This window comes from Coloeus monedula (genome assembly GCF_965178545.1).
Source record: "Coloeus monedula genome assembly, chromosome: 16".
NCBI lineage: Eukaryota > Metazoa > Chordata > Aves > Passeriformes > Corvidae > Coloeus > Coloeus monedula.
In genome coordinates, this window is record NC_138796.1 from 1641551 (window position 1) to 1660869 (window position 19319).

Below are 19319 nucleotides of genomic sequence, written 5' to 3' on the forward strand. Positions count from 1 at the left end.
TGCCGGCGGAAGGCGCTGTCATGTGACGGGGCGCAAGATGGCCGCGTTCCCCTGGTGAGGCGGCGGGGCCCCGGGAGCTGCCTGTGCCCGCCGTGAGGGGCCGGCGGCGGGCTCTGGGGGGCTGCGGGTGCCCGCGGCTGGGCGAGGGCAGCCGTCATGCTCGGCGATTTTTGCCCAGCCGGGAGGCTGAGGTGGGGGCGGCCCCGGATGTGCCAGAGGGGAAACTGCGGCGCTGGGGACCAGTCGGCCTGGGGGGGGGGGACTGGGACCCCGCGAGTGGCGGGGGCAGCCGGGACGCTGGGTGCCGCGGCTCCGCTGCCGTGGGACCACAGCCCGGCGCTGCTGTCTGGGAAAGCTGAGGGTACAGATCACACTCATAACACCCTGCCTTTACACGGAGCTACGCGGGTGTCGGGCCGGCGGCACAGCTGTGCTGAGCGATGGAACCGTAGCTGTGAACCGGGCGGGACGCGACGGCCTCCTGTTATTTCCCCTAAAATACGCAAGAGCTCCCCGAGCGCCGCTGGCTGTACCCGGTGTGTTGTCACGGAGAGTGTCGTGCCCGCCGTCCCGCCCGCCTCGCGGCTCGCCGGTGGAGATGAAGCTCTCGTGCTGTGTATTTACCTTTGCTGGCACAGTTTAGCCTCTGTTAGTTATCTTTCACAGGCTCTTTAGAAGTAGACAGGGGCTACAGGAGGCAGTCAGCTTCTAAGCAACGTGCGTTTACAGGAAAATGTGTACGTCTGAGGGAACTGCACCGTGTAGGACATGGAATTACTCAGTCTAGTATTGTGTTTGGTAAAGGAAGGATAAAAGAGGCACTCTAAGGGACAAAAGCAGTAGCAAAATAGAGCAAAACAAAGCAGAGCAGTAGAGATGCTGAAAAATTGATTTTTATGTAGTACTGCAATGAGGTAACAGGCTAATAAACAGGTCTGGTAACACTGATGCAGAAGTGGCCACGGGGAAATAACTAGAGATTTACCTAATAAGATGTTTCCATCATGTTGTTCTCTAATGTGGAAGATATTTTCATGCTATGGGGTTTAGCAGAACCCTAGCTATTTTTAAGTGGTATTGATGGTAAAAAAGTGTTTTGCAGATTAATTGTCTGCATAGTGATCAGTCTGCATATGAGGAAAAAAATAGCACCTGTTGGTGCTGAGGAGTTGTGTTTACCTACTGTTCAAATGAAGCAAATTTTAAAAATGTAAACAAATTTGTAAAAAAAATTGTCAAGTATATAAAATAATTTAAATCTTAGAGCTACAATGCATTTTTATAATAGCTACATATAAATATCTAGAGAAATTGGGGCTTTTTTGAAATGTTTAATACTCAAATAATGATAGGTGCAGTCACTATGGGATGTGCCTTGTTGTATTACCAATACCAATATGTGTCTAGTATTGTAAAGGGACTCTCTTCCATTTTACATGCCTGACTCCTTTGTGCTCCCTGTAAGCTTTTTGCAGTGCTTGCTTTAGGACAAGCACTGGCTCTGGGAGGGTGCTGTGTGCCTGGAAGCAGTCCCAGGAAAAAAGGTATTTTACCAGGAGGAGAGAAAAAGGTTGGTAGGCTGGCAGGTGTCGAAGGTGCAGAGTGGTGGCAATTATGGTGGTGCTCATGTGTGAAAAACCCACTGTTAAAAGAGCACCTGAAGCAGGGGTGTAATCATGCAGGATGTACGGGCGATGAAACCCCAGCTTGGCCAGAGTCTTATTTTTATTTCCTCTCAAAAGTTGGCTGCACTGCTGTAGCCAAGAAAGGAATGCTTAATCTCCTTTCCCTGGAGAGTAAGCAGAACATAATGCCAGAGCAAACTTGATCTTGTCTTCTGCATTAGCTCTGTTACAAGCTGTCTTATCACTTGAATAGCCACATTGTAAATGTGCTTTTTAAAGACTTATTTTCAGGGTTTACAGCTCTTGTTCACTCCCACGTGTATCGTTGCCATTGCACTTGCCCAATGTGCTTACACTAATTAGAGTGCAGTTGATTTCGGCCTTGGGGTGGTGTGCTGAGAGAGCTGTCAGCAATCAAAGAATAATTGTGTAGCCAGAAAGAATTTGAAAGACTTTTCACCCAGATTCTGATTAACCCGTGATGCAAATGAGCAAGAAGAGTCATTGAACAATGGGACAAAAGCAAAAAGAAAAGGAACTGGAGATTAAGAAACACAAGAAAACAAATAAGGATGTGAATTTCACTGGAGTCTTTCTCTTGCTCTGCTCTATCTCATTAGATGTCAGAAGTTTCTCCTTGGAGTGGCACAACCATAAATGATCTAATTCATAGTTCTTTCTTTATTAAGGAAACTTGGATTTTTTGAGTACAGGGTATCTGTAGAATAGCTGGCTACTTAGCACTCCCGGAAATCCTCCAAATGAGTTATGTCTTTCAGTAGGAATGGAATTATTTGAAAGTTTGGGTTAATTCTTGTGGGAAGAATGTGTGTTATGTGGGGGAAGTGCTGATTGCTTTTGTTAGGAGTTTGGTTAAAGAATTTTTGTGTATCCCCTGATTTTACTTATTCAGCTGAGGCAGTAGTGTGTGCTATGAACATTCTCAGGACCTTGAATGAAACAGAAGAGAACAATTGGCTTCTCTGTGTGTTTCAAAGACTAAAAAAGAATACAACTAAATGGCTGAAAGTAAAATTTCTCCAGTTTTACGTTATCTCAGTAGAGAGAAATTTGGATCTTTATGTTTGCTTATTTTTCAATATGCTTTTTTTTTTGTAAATAAGCATCTGTATAGATGTAGGATATGCTTCTCTTAGCAGGTGGTTATTTATATGCATATATACTTTCCCTTACTGCTTTTTAAGGCATGCAAGATCAAGGAACTATGTGTCTGAATCTGAAGTGTGCAAACTGGAATCTATGCCCTTGGATTTTGGCGATTACCATCCGCTGAAACCCATTACAGTGAGTTATTTGGTGCTTTTGCAAGATGAATCTGAATTCAAACTGGTTGCGTTCCTCTTTTTGCATTTAATTTTTAAAATGAAAAGGCTTTGAGGTTGGTGGTGGTACTTGTGAAGTTGCTTTCTGTGTTAGTGGCCTGTTCTAGAGGCATCAAGGTTTATTCTGTTTGCCCTTTACAGAAGTTTGCTGGTGCTGTTATGTGTCAGAAACAGTCTCCACAGCACCTCCAGCTTGTGGGTTTTCTTGGTTGCATTAAATGCTGAATAATGGATAAATTTAACATCAAATTGTTGCATTACAAATAACCTGCATGATTGCTTGATGTAGGATTTGGTTTGGGGTTAACTTCCAGTCAGCTGTGTACTTTAAAACATTTATCATTTCTTTATGTGTAAGAGGCTTTTAAAGATGTACAAAAAAATCCAGCTTCAAAGAGATGAGTTATCCACTAATGAAAGATAAATGGGCAGCAGCTTCTGCTCAGGAAGGTCAGTAGGGAGATAAGACAGTGGCCTTAGGTATGGATTTGATGCTCCAGGCTTGAGTGTTGTGTGAGAAAAGTAAAGATGAAACTGGCAGAGGAAATTAAATAGCAAGAAAGAGTTTGGAGGACAGGGACAAACCTAATAAAATAGAGGAGGGGTACTAGAAAGAAATTCAGAGAGTTGTTCTTACAGTTTTGTAAACCTAGAATTGTAAGGGGAAAAAAAGTAGTGGAAATGCTACTGAAGAGTGAGTGCCTCCAGATTCAGGGAAAAGGGGGGGCTTCAGTTTAAGTGCTGGTGCTCACTCTAAAGAGTTTGTTTGATGCCTCCTTGCTTTCATTGCAACAGCACAATTTATGTAGCATGTATTTTGATGATCTATTAAAGAAAAGTGAGGGAAGAGAAAACCTTTTTGTTTAATAGTTCTGAACTTTTTCTTTAGGTTACCGAATCCAAGACCAAGAAGATGAACCGGAAAGGAAGTACTTCTTCTACCTCCTCTTCCTCCTCTAGTTCTATGATGGACCCACTGAGCAGTGTGTTGGATGGCACCGATCCCTTGTCATTGTTTGCAGCAGCTGCAGATCCTGTGACTACTGCTCCTCCCATGGTAACACTGGGGGCAGTTATCTCAACTAAGTAAAATAAAACCAACCCCAAACCAAAACCACAAAGCCAACCTCGCATAAAATGTTTTGTCTCACCAGTTAAGAGGTTAATACAGGAAATATACTGTATTAATAGAATATTCTTTTTTATTTACCTACTTTCATCTGGGTTATGTTGACATATTTATTTAAATACGGATTTTTTTTGATATTGTGACTTATGAAAGGATCAGCTGACCCTTGAAACATTAAGTTGACCTTTATCAGCCTTCTCTTCTTTTTCCAGATCTGTATTTAACTTTTGCACTTGTACTCCTGTCACAGGATGGTGCACGGAGGAAACGGGATAAAGATGAGAGCTCAGCAGTAGGAAGTGACTTTGAACCATGGTCAAGCAAACGTGGTGAAATCCTTGCTAGATACACAACAACAGAGAAGCTTTCTATTGTAAGTGGTGGCTTCCACCCTTTTTTTTTTATTTGTACTAGACCTTTAATGGATTTTGGATGTTGCTATTTTATAATTCTTTCATGGGTAAATACTGGTTCTCTAAATTTCAGTTTTAATGTTGTAGCAAACTGAATCACAAGCTCTCACTTATAAAGATTGTTTTTGAGCTGAGTCCAAGTTTTTTGATATTTAGAAGCCATCACTTTGTCTTTTTGTGACAATGCAAATAACTTCTGGTCTTGCATCTACTAAATGATTAGAGAGTTAATTAGCAATGTAATTACCCTATGCATTCTTGGAATGCTAGTGAGTACATGCTTTCTAAAAGTCTGCTTTTTCTGCTTCCTCACAGAATCTGTACATGGGATCCGAAAAAGGTGAGCCCTTTCTTTAACAGTAACAGAGTTGCTTGAGGCAGGGTGCAGTGACAGGTTTATGGTCAAGAATAGTTGAAATGTATTTTCCTGCCTCCCCCATTCTGGCATCATGGTCCTTGCTTTTTGGTGCATAAGACAACTGGATTTTACTTACAATTATTGAAAATAAGCCACCCAACCACCTTGTTTTTTATTCCTGTGGGCTAATGAATTTGTGATTATTTCACTGCACTGACTTCCACTGTAGCTTAAAACTTTTTTCCATTTAAACTGAGCAATGATATTTTGAGAATCATGTTTATCAGCTCTTCTGCTAACTGGAAGGAAAGCAAACAAGTCCTTTGGGAACTTGTTCACTTATTCTCTTTACATGAAAGTGAAATGATTTCAGCTGTATGCTGGGTGTTCAGAAAAGAACCAAATGTTAAATATTTTATCATGTTTTCTAGCAAAGAGAATCTGGGCTAAATAGTCAGCATAGTAAATCAGGATTTTATGTATGAATAAACATGCAGCATTTCAGCTTCTGCAAAAATACAAAATACTTTTTTGCAACGAGAATGGTCGAACACTGAAACTGGACGTTCAGGAGAAGTGTGACATCTATATCCTTAGATATTGTTAAATTGACTGGATATAACCCTGTGCAACTGTTATAACCTCAGACCTGGACCAGCTGTGAGGAGGAGAGTTGGACACAGACCTCCACAGAGCTTTTCTATCCTAAATTATCATATGGTTCTATCTGGTGATTCTTTTCTTACCAGTAAAACTTGCAAGAAAATCCACTTTTATTCAGTTTTGCTTACTTGTCATTCCCCTTGTTCAAAGTGAATGCAGTGTAGGTATGTTCACATGTGTGTCTTCAGGAATACTCACTAAATGAATCATACCACTTGTCTTCTGTCACAGAAGCTGCCTGGTCCATATCAGGCTCCTTCAGGTTTGTTTCTCTTTAGAAGTCCCAGTGTTTAAATGTTAAAGAAATTTAAACATGTAATTCTTTACAGGAAAAGCCACAACTACTGGTTCAGCAGTTTCTGAAAAAGTGAGGACAAGGTTAGAAGAACTGGATGATCTGGAAGAGGTGAGAAGGTTTTCTGATGAAATTACAGCACAATAATAACAGTGAAAGGAATTTGTGAAACAAAAATCTTTTGTGAAACCTTTTAAAAAGGTCCTGATTCTGCAAGTGCTTATGCAGTATTTAGATAAATATGTACTTTCTGTGGGAGTTCTCTAGTAATTTTAATCCTTATTGTTACAGGATTCAGGCAGAACCATATTTTTGTATCACTAGAAATTGTTATTTGAAAATTTACCTGATCTGTTGCTGTTGATTTACCTTCTTACTGCATACGGTCTGCAGCTGCTGTAAAACTTCATGGAACCCAGTAGTCTTAACATCTGATCATTTTGGAATTATCAGAGGCAGAAACTGCATACTGTCTACCTGAGTTTAATTCAATTTACAGTTATGAGCTTGATAGAAATACTGAGTACACAAGTTATTTCTCAAGCTGCAGTATTTTACTGTCAAAGGTGAGATGTTCCATAACCTACGTTCCTAAGACCTGAAGGGAAGTTGTAATAAATTTTGTAGGATTCTCTCCCACAACATGGTGATTTGAGTCTATAATAACAGCACTCTCCTTCCCTCCTGCTCTTATTAAGTAGGTTTGTGTTTTCTTGCCAGGGATCGCAGAAAGAGCTGTTGAATTTGACTCAGCAGGATTACATGAACCGGATTGAAGAACTGAACCAGTCTTTAAAGGATGCGTGGTCCTCTGATCAGAAAGTGAAAGCTCTGAAAATAGTCATCCAGGTCAGTTTTACGTTTTTGTTCTATGCAGAACCAGTGAATTTGGTGATACAACTTGTCCAGTTTCCTTCTTGGGAAAAGAAGGCTTTCTATTTTTTTTCTATTATTTTCTTTTGTTCTTCTCTGAAATACATTTCTTTCAGAGTTTTATGACTTCTGACAGTAGCTGGATTTTCAGCTTTGTTGTTATGTGTTGGTTTTGACTAGGTTACATGGGATGGAATTCTCAGTGAGTCACCAAATGACAAATGTGGAAATTTTACCTGCTTAAGGATAGTTAGAGTAAATCACATGTAGTGGTATCAGTTCTTTCTAGGGCATGTAATTTCCTTTCCTGTCCTCTTCCCCTTCAGCCCCTTGCTCCCTACAAATAATACTGGAATGCCTTTTTGAACATCAGCATTTTACCCATGCAAACTTACTAACGCAATTAAATAATGGGATTTAGGACCTTAGCAAGCTACCAAAAACAGCTCCAGATTTTAAAAATGGTATGTGTGGGGTTTCTGTTTGTTTGTTTGTTTTAAAACTTGTCCACAGTCTTCCTTTGGGTCATTTGGGGTGATGCGCTTTGAGGAGGGCAAGGGGAAATAGGACAGTTAAATGCTCTTTTGTTTGGCTTGGCCTTTAAAAAAGGCCAGAGGCAGAGTGCAGCAGAGGACAGATGAGATAATGACATCCTTAAAAGCTGTAAAACTGATGTAATGCTCGTAGTCATCCAGTGGGGTTATATAAAGTCAGGATTTTTTTTGGTCATTCTGGATACTCTTGTGAAAACTGCTTGAAGTAATTTCATCTTAAATTGTGGAAAGGAAAATAAAGGAAAAATGGAAATGAAACCTTAATGAAGTGAGATCAAACAATTATATGTGACCTGGGGTGACTAATGTTCTTTTTTAATACTATGAAATCAGCACTGTTATTGTTATTTTTAAAAAGATCCATATATAGGATTGTGAAGTTTGAATATAGTCTTTGGATGAGAAGAAAAGGAGCAGGGGATGCACTGTACTTACAGTGCTTTAATATGTGTGTAAATATATATATACGTGTGATATGCAGTGAATCTATGCACTGATGCTTTCATAGGTTCTTTTGCAAATGGTTCACGAACAATTTTGAAATAATACAGTTTCTAACATGGGATTCAGTGCTTCCTTTTAGGAAAGTGGTACCAAAGTTGAATATGTTCATCTATGCTGAAGTGTTGTTCACTTAGCACTTAGTGCTGCAGATAGTCATCACTAATTGAAAGACTGGCTAAGAATGAAATAGGTACTTGGGTAATTAATGAATTTAAAAAGTTTTATGAAGGATAATAATTCTATAGTTATAAAGCAGGATAGGGTAGAAACCTCACTGAACTTGCTGTGGTTCTTCCTTCAGAGTGCTGTATCCTCTAAAAGAACTGAGCAGTTCTCTTGACATCAGGCTGTGGTTTTATACACAGTCTGTCATTATTATTACAGACTGGTTAGTGTGCAGTAGGAGGAGTGAGTTTGGCATCTGGTTAGGAAGATTTCTTCACCAAAAGGGTTCTCCAGCATTGCACCAGTCTGCCCAGGGCAGTGGTGGCATCAGCGTCCTTGGAGGTATTTAAAAGATGTGTAGATGTGGCACGTGGGCATATTTTTTACTGGTGATCTTGGCATGCTGGATTAAAGGTTGGACTCAACGATCATGAAGGTCTTTTCCAACCTAAACGATTCTGTGATTCTATGATTCCTCAAGTGCCTTTTTGCAAGATACTTTACTTGTCAAGATGGAGTATGTTAAGCTGCTTAGAGTAAGCTGAAGTAAGTTGATTATGTACGTGAGCTCTAAGAAAAGTGGTAATTAAGTGTTCATGGTACGTGTAGGTCCTAAACAGCTACTGAGTTGCCTTTCTTTGAAGGTGACAGACTTGCCATGCAGCAGGGAAGATTCTGCTGGTTGTAGGATGTGGGTGCTCTCACCTGTCTCTCTGGTGCACTCTTCAAGTTGCCCTGATGAATAAAGCAAAAAGACTAAGTGTGCCCCTGGTTTAAGCATGTTCAAATGTTATGATTTCCTTCTTTAAACAGGGCAGTCTTGTGAGGTATTGGATTGCTTCCTGTATTTTTGAAACATAACAAAATCTTTAACTTTATTTATTCCACTGAGATTGAAGAACTGTCTCCTGGTGAAGGAGAGGGGAGGGATGGAGCTGATAGAGAATATTGTGAGTCTTAGAGACCAGAGAAGGCTCAGGGCCAGAGGCCACGTTTGGCATGGTGGAGGAGCAAGGAGGAGGTGGATTTCTCTCCCCAGTCAGTCATTTGCCTGTTTTCTATCGGTAGAAGCTCCAATGAGAGTAGAACTAAGTGGGTAATACATTTTCAAATGTGACTTTGTACCAGCCATCATTGTAGCCCAAATGCCATGATCAGGTTGGGTCCCAGTAGGTGAGGATTGATTGCAGAGTCCTCCCTGGAGCTGACTGTGGCTCAGTCTGTTTCCAGAATGCTTGAACTACTTATGTGAGCTGCAGAAATGTGTTGGAAAGCTCATTAACTACACTTGTAAAATTGTTTCTTAATTTAGTCTATATTAAATTTTGTGTTTGATATGGATGCTTAGAGAGATGGTGTAAAACTGAACAACACCCTTAAAAATGTTATTTTAGAGAAGAACTGCCTTTTAATGCTTTGTCTGGGAGAGAATTTGTCTTGTCTGAACAAAAGCAGAGACCTGCATGGTCAGCTGAAACTTTGCATTGTAGCTTACCCTGTATAAAGGAAAACCAAGTCTGTGACTAGTTCTGGAAATGAAGAATATCCTGAAAATTACAACAAGCACCATGGTGTGTTATGTTAGATGTCCTTGTGCTTTTGGCTTCATAGTTCATATTGGCCCTTTCCATCTGTGGATATTCATCCATTCCAGCTTTTCTGGAGTAAAAACACAAACTTGCATTGACCTCTAAAAATGTTTATTTGTTTTTTTTTCTCCTTCTAGTGTTCTAAGCTTCTTTCAGACACAACTGTAATCCAGTTTTATCCAAGTAAATTTGTTTTAATTACAGATATCCTTGATACTTTCGGTAAGTATCTACTGTGCCAGACTTAGTACACAATTGTTAATAAGATTAATTTTTTTGTAACGTTAGAAAGCATCAAAGTTATCCAGAAAGGGCTGAAATGACTTGTAGCTATAACATGGAATATTTCCAACATAAACATTTGGACACCGCTGGTAAACATGGTATATAATTGTCAAAAAACTCCTAAGAGCAAAGCCTTTAAGATAAAAATATTTCATTTTGTGGTTCTGTGCTTTATGTATTAATGAATATCTAGAACAAAATGTTAGGAAAAATCATGATCTCTCCATTTTGAAATTTAAAACACGCTGTCATTATAAAAGTACTTTGGATTTTTGCAGCCTTTTGACTCAATCTTTCATTATTTTTGTATTTGAAGAATAGAAGTCAGAAAGTTTTCTTTAGCTGAATAGGGACTGTGAAGTGATCCAAATGTTGTTACTAGTCTTTTTAATATATTTTTTAACTTGTAAGTGAAATTGTCATCCACTTCATGTGACTCTCTTGTTTTTGTGCCATGTTATGGAAAAGATTTACAATGGCATTCAGAGTTGAAGGGTATTTTGGTGACAGCAGGATATGCTACGACAGAGATCTAACTGTTTTTTCAGGTTGTGCTTCCTCTTTGTGCTCCTTCCTACTTGCTGAAAGCTGCTGGAGATAACACAATATCCAAACTCAGCAAAGTCAGGCCACCAGCTGTGCTTTCCTGGCCTGGGAGAAATCTGACCTGTGTGTTACCTCGGCACTTAAGGGAGCCAGAGAATTTTTTTATTGAGCTAAATCACACTGAACATTTCAGCCTCACTAGAGGGCAGCAAAATGTCAGCGTTCTAGGAAGTTTTCTCCAGCTAATTTCATTGTGTGTTGGAAAGAGAACCTTTGTACCAACGTTTTGTGTTTTACAGTTTGTTAATTTGTTATGATTTTTTATTATTATTATTCTTTTTTTTAACCAGGGAAACTCGTGTATGAAAGAATTCTGTCAATGTGCGTGGATAACCGAGTCTCTCTGCCAGGTAACTTTGTGTTTGTTTCCACTCCAGAAAAAAATCATATCTAAACTTGAGGAAGGTTAAACCATTGCTACTCTGTCTCCTACAGAAAAATGTCTCATTTCAATCTAGAAGTTTTTAGTTTTTAACAGAGTAAAATCCATTGCTTACAGCTTCCACTATTCACAATGCTCATGAAAGTTTACATTTCAATTGTGAAGGATATACCTAAGTTAAAATAAAATGTGCTTGTGGCTCTGCTGTTACTAAATGTAAACTGGGTCTTCCTGACATTTGAAATCACAAGGAATCATGTGTAAGTTCTCTAATACAGAGTTTATTAGGGGGAGAGAGAATTAAACAGGAATAGCCAAAGTAGATGAAAGAGACTTTTTTTCCTTTTTTCTTAGCATATGCTCTCTTCTGAAAGTATTACAGTTTAGTAGCTTAAAGTTAATGACAGAAATGTAACAAAGCCAAGAGTCTCAGTTTTTGGTAAATAGATGTTTTTGTTGCTATGCTGGAAACTTGATAGTTTTGTTTTGATTAAGGAGGAATTTTGGAAGTAGCAGCAGGCTGCTTCTAGAATAATCTTTCTAACTTGGGCCCTTTTTATTTTTTCAGTTGAAGTTCCAACACAATGTAAAAATATAATTTGACATTTACAGTACAAATGAATGTGAAAGAACCTCTTTAGCAAGATGTTGAAGCATTCAATGGAAAATGCAGGCATTTCCTTGCAATTTGGAGTGCATTAAGTGCACATCCTTGCAAGATGAAGCATTCTGTAGTTGGCAGTGGAACAGTACCATCAGTTTGCAGTTAAGCCCATAGGATTGGAGCCATAAACTTGAAACCAACAAATACTGAAATTTGAAATAAACTTAGAGAAAATAGTTAAGACAAATTTGGTTGTTGCAGATCTGACAAACTGGTCTTACAGGCATTAATGAAGGCAGACAGTTCCCACAGCACATCACAATTTCTGGGCCCAGTTACCTCTGTTCTGGAGAGCTGAGCTCCTGCTGCAGCTGTACAGCTGCCAGAGGCATTGCTGGTGGGAACTTCCCAAGCAGCTCTGAAAGTGGGAGGGAGAAGGAAAATCTGTGCTGTGCTGACTGTGCATGTGAACCTTTGGGCATTTCAGGCCCAACCTCTGAGCCTGTCCTTTGGGAACCAAGGGAAACAAAGGTCAGTGAGAACTCCTGAGGTCCTAGATGAGAAAGATACTGACTGAGTGCAGGAAGTTCAAATGTGGCTTCTCTCGTGCTGGAAGTTGGAAACTCTCCTGTGGAGCTTCTCACCTTCTGGGGGCAGGAGTGGGAGAGCACTGGTATTTTAAATGGTTTCACAAGGAGTTTATAATATGATGTGTTCAATGTTCAGTGTACAGAAACAAGGTTTCTGTCTGTGTTGCAATAGTATTATTTAAAATTTGTATTGGCCCTTTAAAGTAAAGAATTTGAGTGCTTAAAAATCTCTTTTGTATGTTCTCTAGTCATTATAGATTTATATACATGTGTTTGTTACAGATTCCCTGTATTTTCTTTTTTTACGATTTCTGCTTTTGGAAGAGCAGAGGCAGAGGTTGGATTTCTCAGTAGCAGCTCTGAGATGAACTCTGAGTGCTTGAATTCAGGTTCTGAAATGTTATATACTACAAAACTGTTACCTTTTCTTGTTATGTACTCAGCTCTGACTGCTGCTCAAGAGAGCTGAGAAGCAAATTTATTGCCTAGTTTATTATTGTGCATTTAATTTCTTGATGAATGGAAAGAGAATACAGTTTTAAACCTAGAATGAAAAGTAACTTGTTTCCAGAAAGAATGTAACTATTTCTGGGTTGTTTTTTTCCCAGATAACTTTTCTCCAGAGAGTGTTAATGATACGGCGAAAGAAACTTGCTTAAACTGGTTTTTCAAGATTGCTTCAATCAGAGAACTCATTCCCAGATTGTATCCTTGTCAGATGAGACCCTCAGAGTGTGTCTGCAGGTTTTTTGTAGATTTTTCCAAAAGTGAACATGTTTGTTTCAATAAAACCCACAGGATCTGATGTTTATACTGGCTTTGTTTTGTTTGTTTCTGGCTGCATGTTTTGAATGTACTTTTGAGTCATGTTGTACAGTAAACTGAATGTTTAATTATTGGCTCGGAGCAGTTTGGCAGCGCCAAAGTAGAGATGATGCATGAAAAATTTTGAAACAAAATCTTGTAGATAAATTGTAAAAATCAACAAAGTGTAGTGACATTAATTACAGAAGGCCTTAAAATAGTTTGTTCAATATGCATTTGGTATATGTTTGCTTCAGGTTTTTCAATGGTGTGCGTATTAGTTTTGTTCCTTAACTTGGCTTCAATTTAGTTATGTGGAAGCAGCAATACTGAAGTGCAATAAGTTCCTATCCAAAACGTAAGAATAATGTTAAATGTGGAAAGGAAGTGAATGGGAAGACTTAGGAACTAATTTGAGGAATTAAGCATGAGAGTTCTGTGGTTAATGGTGGGTAGGGTCTTAGTAGAACTGAGAAGAAGGAGTACAGAGAGGTTTTGGAATTTTTAATGAAAATACCATGAAAAAAGTAAAGGTGAACTGTGATACACTCTGAAATACAATAGTGCTCTCAGTTTTCAAATATATGTACAGTTGTGATATCAGTTGTCACAAATCCCAATGCAGATTGGAAACCAGTGGTTTCTGATGGTGGAGGGGGAAGGAAGATTGATGACATAAGGAGTGTGGGAAAAAGGATAGAAAAAGGAAAGGAAAATATTGATGTCAGATTGGGAGAGAGAGTTGGAGAAGTATTTGAGGAGCAATGAACCACCATCTATTGAAAACCCTGGTGTAAGTTTAATGTGTTGCCAAACAGTGCCAGCTGCTGAGCAGAAAATGTTCCTTCCCTTGTAATTGACTTTCTTCAGTTATATTTTGAAATGAGCATTGGAAGCCAAACTGCTACTCTGGTGACAACTTTATTATCCCTAAAAAGCAGTTCTTTTACTGGAATTAGTGGGCCTCATATCCAGGCACTAGTACAGCTCTGTCCAAAAGGACCTGTGGGAAAATGAGATATGGAAGGACTTCTGCCAGTTCTGCTTTAAGCATCTGCTTTCCTTACATTGAGTCACAGCTTTTCCATAGCTCTGCTGTTCTCCAAGCTAGAGGGGGAGTTTTTTGGTTTTATTTGTCTGGCTCTGAATAGCAACTATTGCTATTTGAATATAGGATATGTATTATTGTACACATAAAGTTTTACTTATAAAATAAATTTTTGTGCTGGTATCCTTTTTCTTTGATAGATATTTCTATAACTCATGCTCAGTTGTTAGTCTACAAGGCAGCTACTGAAGTTATCTCCAGTATTTTCAGTTATTCAGTAGGTGATGTAATTCTGTTATTGACTGTTGAAGCTCATTTTCATTTCTGATGAAAACAGGGGGATTTCGGAATGTCTCCCACGGTTAACATCTATGATTAGAGGAATTGGAGATCCACTGGTTGCAGTCTATGCCAGAGCATACCTTTGCAGGGTAGGCTGTCATTTACCTCCTCTGATCTGTATCAAAGATTTACTGCAGCCAGTGTTGTCACTGCTTTTATCTCAAATAGTCAGCAGCCTGTCCCTTCCTTCCAACAAACAAACAAAAAGTAATTTCTCTTCTGTTTTAAGAATGGGTAATCTCTCTTTAAGTGTTTGTAATAAGTAAGAATGATTTTATGTGCTGCTGTAGGCTGTTGCAGTGCACTGGAATAGACACTGATTTCCTCAGTGCTTACAGATACTTGGAGCTGATGTTAGGATCGTGTTCAAGCACAGCTGTAACTGCCTCAGGGTAGTTGTTAGTGGACATGACCATAATAGTAAGCAAGGAAATAATCAGTCAAAAGCATGTGATTCAATGCTGTTGGTTGATTTGATGTGTGTAACTTGGGTGTATTCCTTCAGCAAATGCATTTTTGTCTCAGTCTGAAGGAGAATTGATAGATGCTGATAAAATCTTTTTCTTTTAATACAGGTTGGGATGGAAGTGGCACCACAACTCAAAGAAAGCCTGAACAAAAATTTTTTTGACTTCCTTCTAACATTTAAACAAGTAAGCAAATAAGCGTTTTATTTGCAAAATCAGATAAATACATTCCTTAATCAACTGCCACATACTTTTAAAAAAACGTAGAAGTTCTCAAATCTAGATTTAGGGGTGTTCCTGTATCCAGATATAGTATGGGAAATTTTACATACATTCTGATAAGTTGAAACTGCTTTATTCAGCATGTTTCCAGACTTGAATAATATATGTTAGGAGCTTGATATTTTTTCCCCCAGCTTGCAAGGAATGTTTCAGAATATCTGTACCTTTGTGATAGTGTCTGTTGTTGTTTCTGTTCATATACAAACTTTATTCAGTTTATCATATCTCCCATCAAATGCCTTTTCACAGCAACATATTTTTGTCTCTTACTTCAACAGATCCACGGGGATACGGTTCAGAACCAGCTGGTGGTGCAATGTGTGGAGATCCCTCTCTATTTGACCCTATATTCTCCTGCTATAGACTGGATTTTGCAGTGTATTGCCTACCATGCCCCTGATGTAAGTGAACGTGGTAATGCTCAGTACTAAAGCAAGTGTTGTGGTGAAGAGTTAATTTTGCCTGCTAAAAAACCACTCCTCAGTCAGTTCTCGAGTGTAAAGAGCCTACAGAGGACTGTCTGATGTTCTCTTCTGTACAGGAAGAATGTTTGCTTCCACAAAGCTCAAGTGTGACCACTTCAAGTTCATAGGCAGTATTCCTGTTTGTTTCTTGCTGTTCTTTAGCTAGTTTAGTCTTTATTTCCTGAATTCATCAGTTTCTTCTGTCATACAGATATAAAAATGATTTGAGTAACCTGTAGCTTAACATAGTGAACAGGCTGTTTTAATCTGTCAGTATGGTTTGCAGGCTCTTCTTTCACCTCTTCTGCCAGAGATAACTGACCTGGCTGGCAAATAGTGATTACCTGGAGTAATTGCATGGATGAAGGATTGCAGATTTGGCTTCCATAAAATGGTGGTTTTGATTGAAATGCCACTGTGCCTGTTCCAGAGGATGTGTTTTATGTTGTGCTACACCATTGTTTTCTTGTGCTGTAAATACAGGATAAGGCAGGAGTATTGGAATGTGTTGGAGAGGTAATTAAAACAGCTTTTAGTAGATTTCAGTACAGCAATTAAAGCAAAATATATTTGCAAAGTCTCTATTCACTAATTTTAATAAGTAATTTTTCCAGGTTCTGCTTACTGAGATGATGGAGAGATGCAAAAAATTGGGGAACAAGTAAGTGTTGCAGAGTGTAGAAGACAGGAGTCTGTAATGAGTACCCGTGAGTCCCTGGAGTAATGTTCTCTCTCCCTCTTTTGGAAGCAGCTTGGATGCATAGTGTAGCTTTCATTCTCCCAGTAGCTTACTAAATCATGATCGAACATCTGTTTTCCAGAGATGAATTCTAAAATACAGTGGATTACTTGTCAAGCCAAAGTTAGTTAGTTTAACTTGGTTGCTGCATTTTGGCTCCTAAGCCAAAGTTTAGGACATGTAATGTGTTCTCCATCAGCCATGTCTCTGATTCCTGGTTTTGCTTCATTTTTCTGGGTTTTCCTCCTCTTCCTTCCCCCTATCCTCCACTAGCTACAGTCATGCCATACATGCATTCAGAAAGGGAAGTTGTAAAGCAGCTGGCAGCCTTTGGAAGGTAGTAATACTTAGGGATTTGCTTTTTTCAACATTAAAATTGATACCTCAAACGTCTCCTAGAAGTCTGTGTGCAGGGTAATCCCCTTCAGTGAGTAGTTCAGGAAAATGGTCTGGTCTGAAAGTTGAATGTACTTTCTGGGTTTTGTGATTGCAGTCTGGCCTGCTGATGGACTCCTCTCTGTTCATTTTATTGGGTAGTTTGGCTGAGATCTGTAAAAGTTTTCAACTATCTATTGTTTTTCTGATGTGCTTTGCACAGTCCAATTCTGCAGCAGCTGAGGAACTAAAATATGTTAATCACTTAGCTGAGGAATGCCAGCGTTCTGTGGCTGAGCTAAGGAGTGTGAGGAAAGCATGATTTAAAAAATGTGCTGTGAAAATGGTATTGTATCAGAGTGTATAGTACAGATAAAAATAATCCACATCCTCTGATGTACAAATAGTTTTGTATAGGTGTTGATTTGTTTTGTGGAACTGATTTTAAAATCAACTTTTAGCATTTTTCACTGTAAAGATGGGCTAGATTCCTCCTCTTTGTTCCTCTTTGCTCTTTGAAGGAAGGATAAGATGTTGAGTATAATGAGGGCTCTTTTAAAAGAAATGGTTTTGGGACATGTCTTTTTTATTGGGAAGTTGAGTAATCCAGTTTAAAACAGTAGTCCTCTTTCAAAGTGGAGTTCAGTGTTTTTGTGTCTTCTCATGACTGTCAAGATACTACAAAGCAAGAGGCATCAGTGTATAAATCTTTCAATAATCTCAGTGTGTTCCATGAGCTACTTTGCAGCCATCTAAGTGAAAAGTGACAGCCTGCTCTCTGTATTGCAAAGCACAGGCCTAGTGAACTGGAAGTGCTTGTCTAATGATGAAATGCAAATTCCAGTCAAATTGTGATGGGACCACTAAGGCTCAGGCAGAAGGACTGAAGCTGCTGGGCTATTTTAAGCACACTGAATTTCCCTCAAGGTAAACTGCCCTGTGTTCAAACTGTTTCAGACCAGTGAAGGGCACAGTGTTTTATGAGGCAGCTTCTTGAGCTAACTCATGGCTGAGTAAACTGGATCTTACAGTGGTGCAGTGAGTTCACTCTTCCACTGTGACTTTGGTTTGATACAACACAAATGCCTGTCTGAATGGTTAATCATAAATATCTAAATGTCATTGCCAGTTATCCCATGACCATGACTTTGGGTTTATTTTAATCTTAACAATGCAGCTGCTAGAAATGTGGCTTTTATAATGCATATATATATATATATATATATATAAAAAATACATATTATATTAATATAATTAATTAAGAAAAGTTTCAACACGGATTTGCCGTCCCTAAGTATTCTTCTGAACTGTAGTTCAACAGAGAGTAAGTTTCTAAATGTCAGCTACTCCTGGTTTGCTTGATATTTCTAGTAAATTCCTGCTAAAATGAGGGTTTCACAAACACTTGTGTGGAAGAAGTATTCTACAGGCTGGGTTACCTTTTCCTTATCTGGTGGCTTCATGTTTTCTTGTTTTGCTTATGCATTATTAATCCTCATCAAAGCAAGCTCGATTTGTGTGAGGGTCTTTTCTTCCTTATTCTCTTGCTTTTTAAAAAATTTATAATAGATGCTGGACAGTTGTTAGTCTAAGAAATACAGATTAATGTAAATGCAGGGACTACCAAATCTGAGTTGCTGCTGAGCTGCATTGATCTGTGTTGTGTTCATTGCAGTGCTTTGCTGTTGAATTCGGTAATGTCAGCGTTCAGAGCAGAGTTTATTGCTGCGAGATCAATGGACTTCATTGGCATGATTAAAGAGTGTGATGAGTCTGGATTCCCAAAGGTAACATTTTGTATGTAATTTGTAATGATTCCTTTTCTTTGACAGAGGTCTTTATGCTCTTAGTTGCTGACATAACTTGCATATTCACTCGAATAAAATTATTCAAGTGATTTGATCTGAAAATCTTTCTGCGCACTGTACCTGCCAGACCAGTCTCAGATGGACATGCATTATCTGCTTTTAATTAAAAATTTCTCATTAACTTTCAGCATCTCCTCTTTCGCTCCCTGGGCTTAAACTTGGCATTGGCTGATCCTCCTGAAAATGATCGTCTTCAAATATTAAATGAAGCCTGGAAGGTGATTACAAAGCTGAAGAACCCACAGGTGAGTTACTGTCCATTCTGTTTAGTACTGATTCTGTGTTTAGAGCAAAGTTGTAGCAGGTTGTTCAGTAAGCATGTGCTTAGCATGGCGTTGTTTACCTTTTCTAAATACACACAGCTGCAAAAAAAATGTTATGGCTGGTCATATGTTTAGATCATCCCTGCTTTTCTTAGTTTTGCTGAAGCATAATTTAATTTTACATAACATTATTACACAAATGTAGCTTTTGAGTTCTAGATCTTTAGGGCTGCATGCATGCTCAGGAGTTACTTCTTTTAAGTGTAATTTTTGCAAGTGTATTTTTCACAGTCTCCTGCAAATATTGGTAATCATAAGACACGTGTATTTCTAGGATTATATCAACTGTGCTGAAGTGTGGGTGGAGTATACCTGCAGACATTTTACGGTAGGTGAAAATTACTTTGTTGCCTTTGAATTTTTCTGATACAGACTAAGTGGCTGTAGTTTGGTATTAAAGCAGTTTGGTATTAAAGATGGAAAGGCTTTAACTATTCAGTATAAGTGTGTAGGAATGAAAAATTGCGTTTCCTTTCATGAAAGATGAATGAGGACAAATGATGCAGCTTTGAAGCTTTACCACCTCACAGCCCTGAATGTTTCTTATCCTTTTGTTTTAATGGCAGATGGACCAGGTTAAGGAAGGATTTACTGGAGCTATGGCTAAAGTTCTTGGCTTAACGAGAGCT

At 38.9% G+C, this 19319-nt stretch overlaps 1 protein-coding gene across 2 annotated transcripts in view; it reads left to right on the forward strand.

Annotated features, from left to right (window-relative positions):
- The first annotated feature begins 28 nt into the window (after positions 1-28).
- VPS35L (VPS35 endosomal protein sorting factor like) overlaps positions 29-19319 on the forward strand; it is a 46827-nt gene continuing 27536 nt past the window's right edge. Inside the window, exons 1-18 of one of the 2 annotated variants that reach the window (XM_082292216.1) lie at positions 29-54; positions 2831-2930; positions 3858-4025; positions 4348-4470; positions 4826-4850; positions 5861-5937; positions 6547-6675; positions 9649-9733; positions 10693-10752; positions 12587-12683; positions 13093-13140; positions 14168-14261; positions 14748-14825; positions 15200-15322; positions 16000-16046; positions 18175-18286; positions 18496-18612; positions 18965-19018. In XM_082292216.1, the coding sequence (XP_082148342.1) occupies positions 38-54; positions 2831-2930; positions 3858-4025; positions 4348-4470; positions 4826-4850; positions 5861-5937; positions 6547-6675; positions 9649-9733; positions 10693-10752; positions 12587-12683; positions 13093-13140; positions 14168-14261; positions 14748-14825; positions 15200-15322; positions 16000-16046; positions 18175-18286; positions 18496-18612; positions 18965-19018 (1554 nt within the window). In that variant the 5' untranslated portion in view covers positions 29-37. Of the gene's footprint in view, positions 192-2830; positions 2931-3857; positions 4026-4347; positions 4471-4825; positions 4851-5860; positions 5938-6546; positions 6676-9648; positions 9734-10692; positions 10753-12586; positions 12684-13092; positions 13141-14167; positions 14262-14747; positions 14826-15199; positions 15323-15999; positions 16047-18174; positions 18287-18495; positions 18613-18964; positions 19019-19319 lie in introns of both variants that reach the window. The other variant, XM_082292215.1, reaches the window with a different exon arrangement.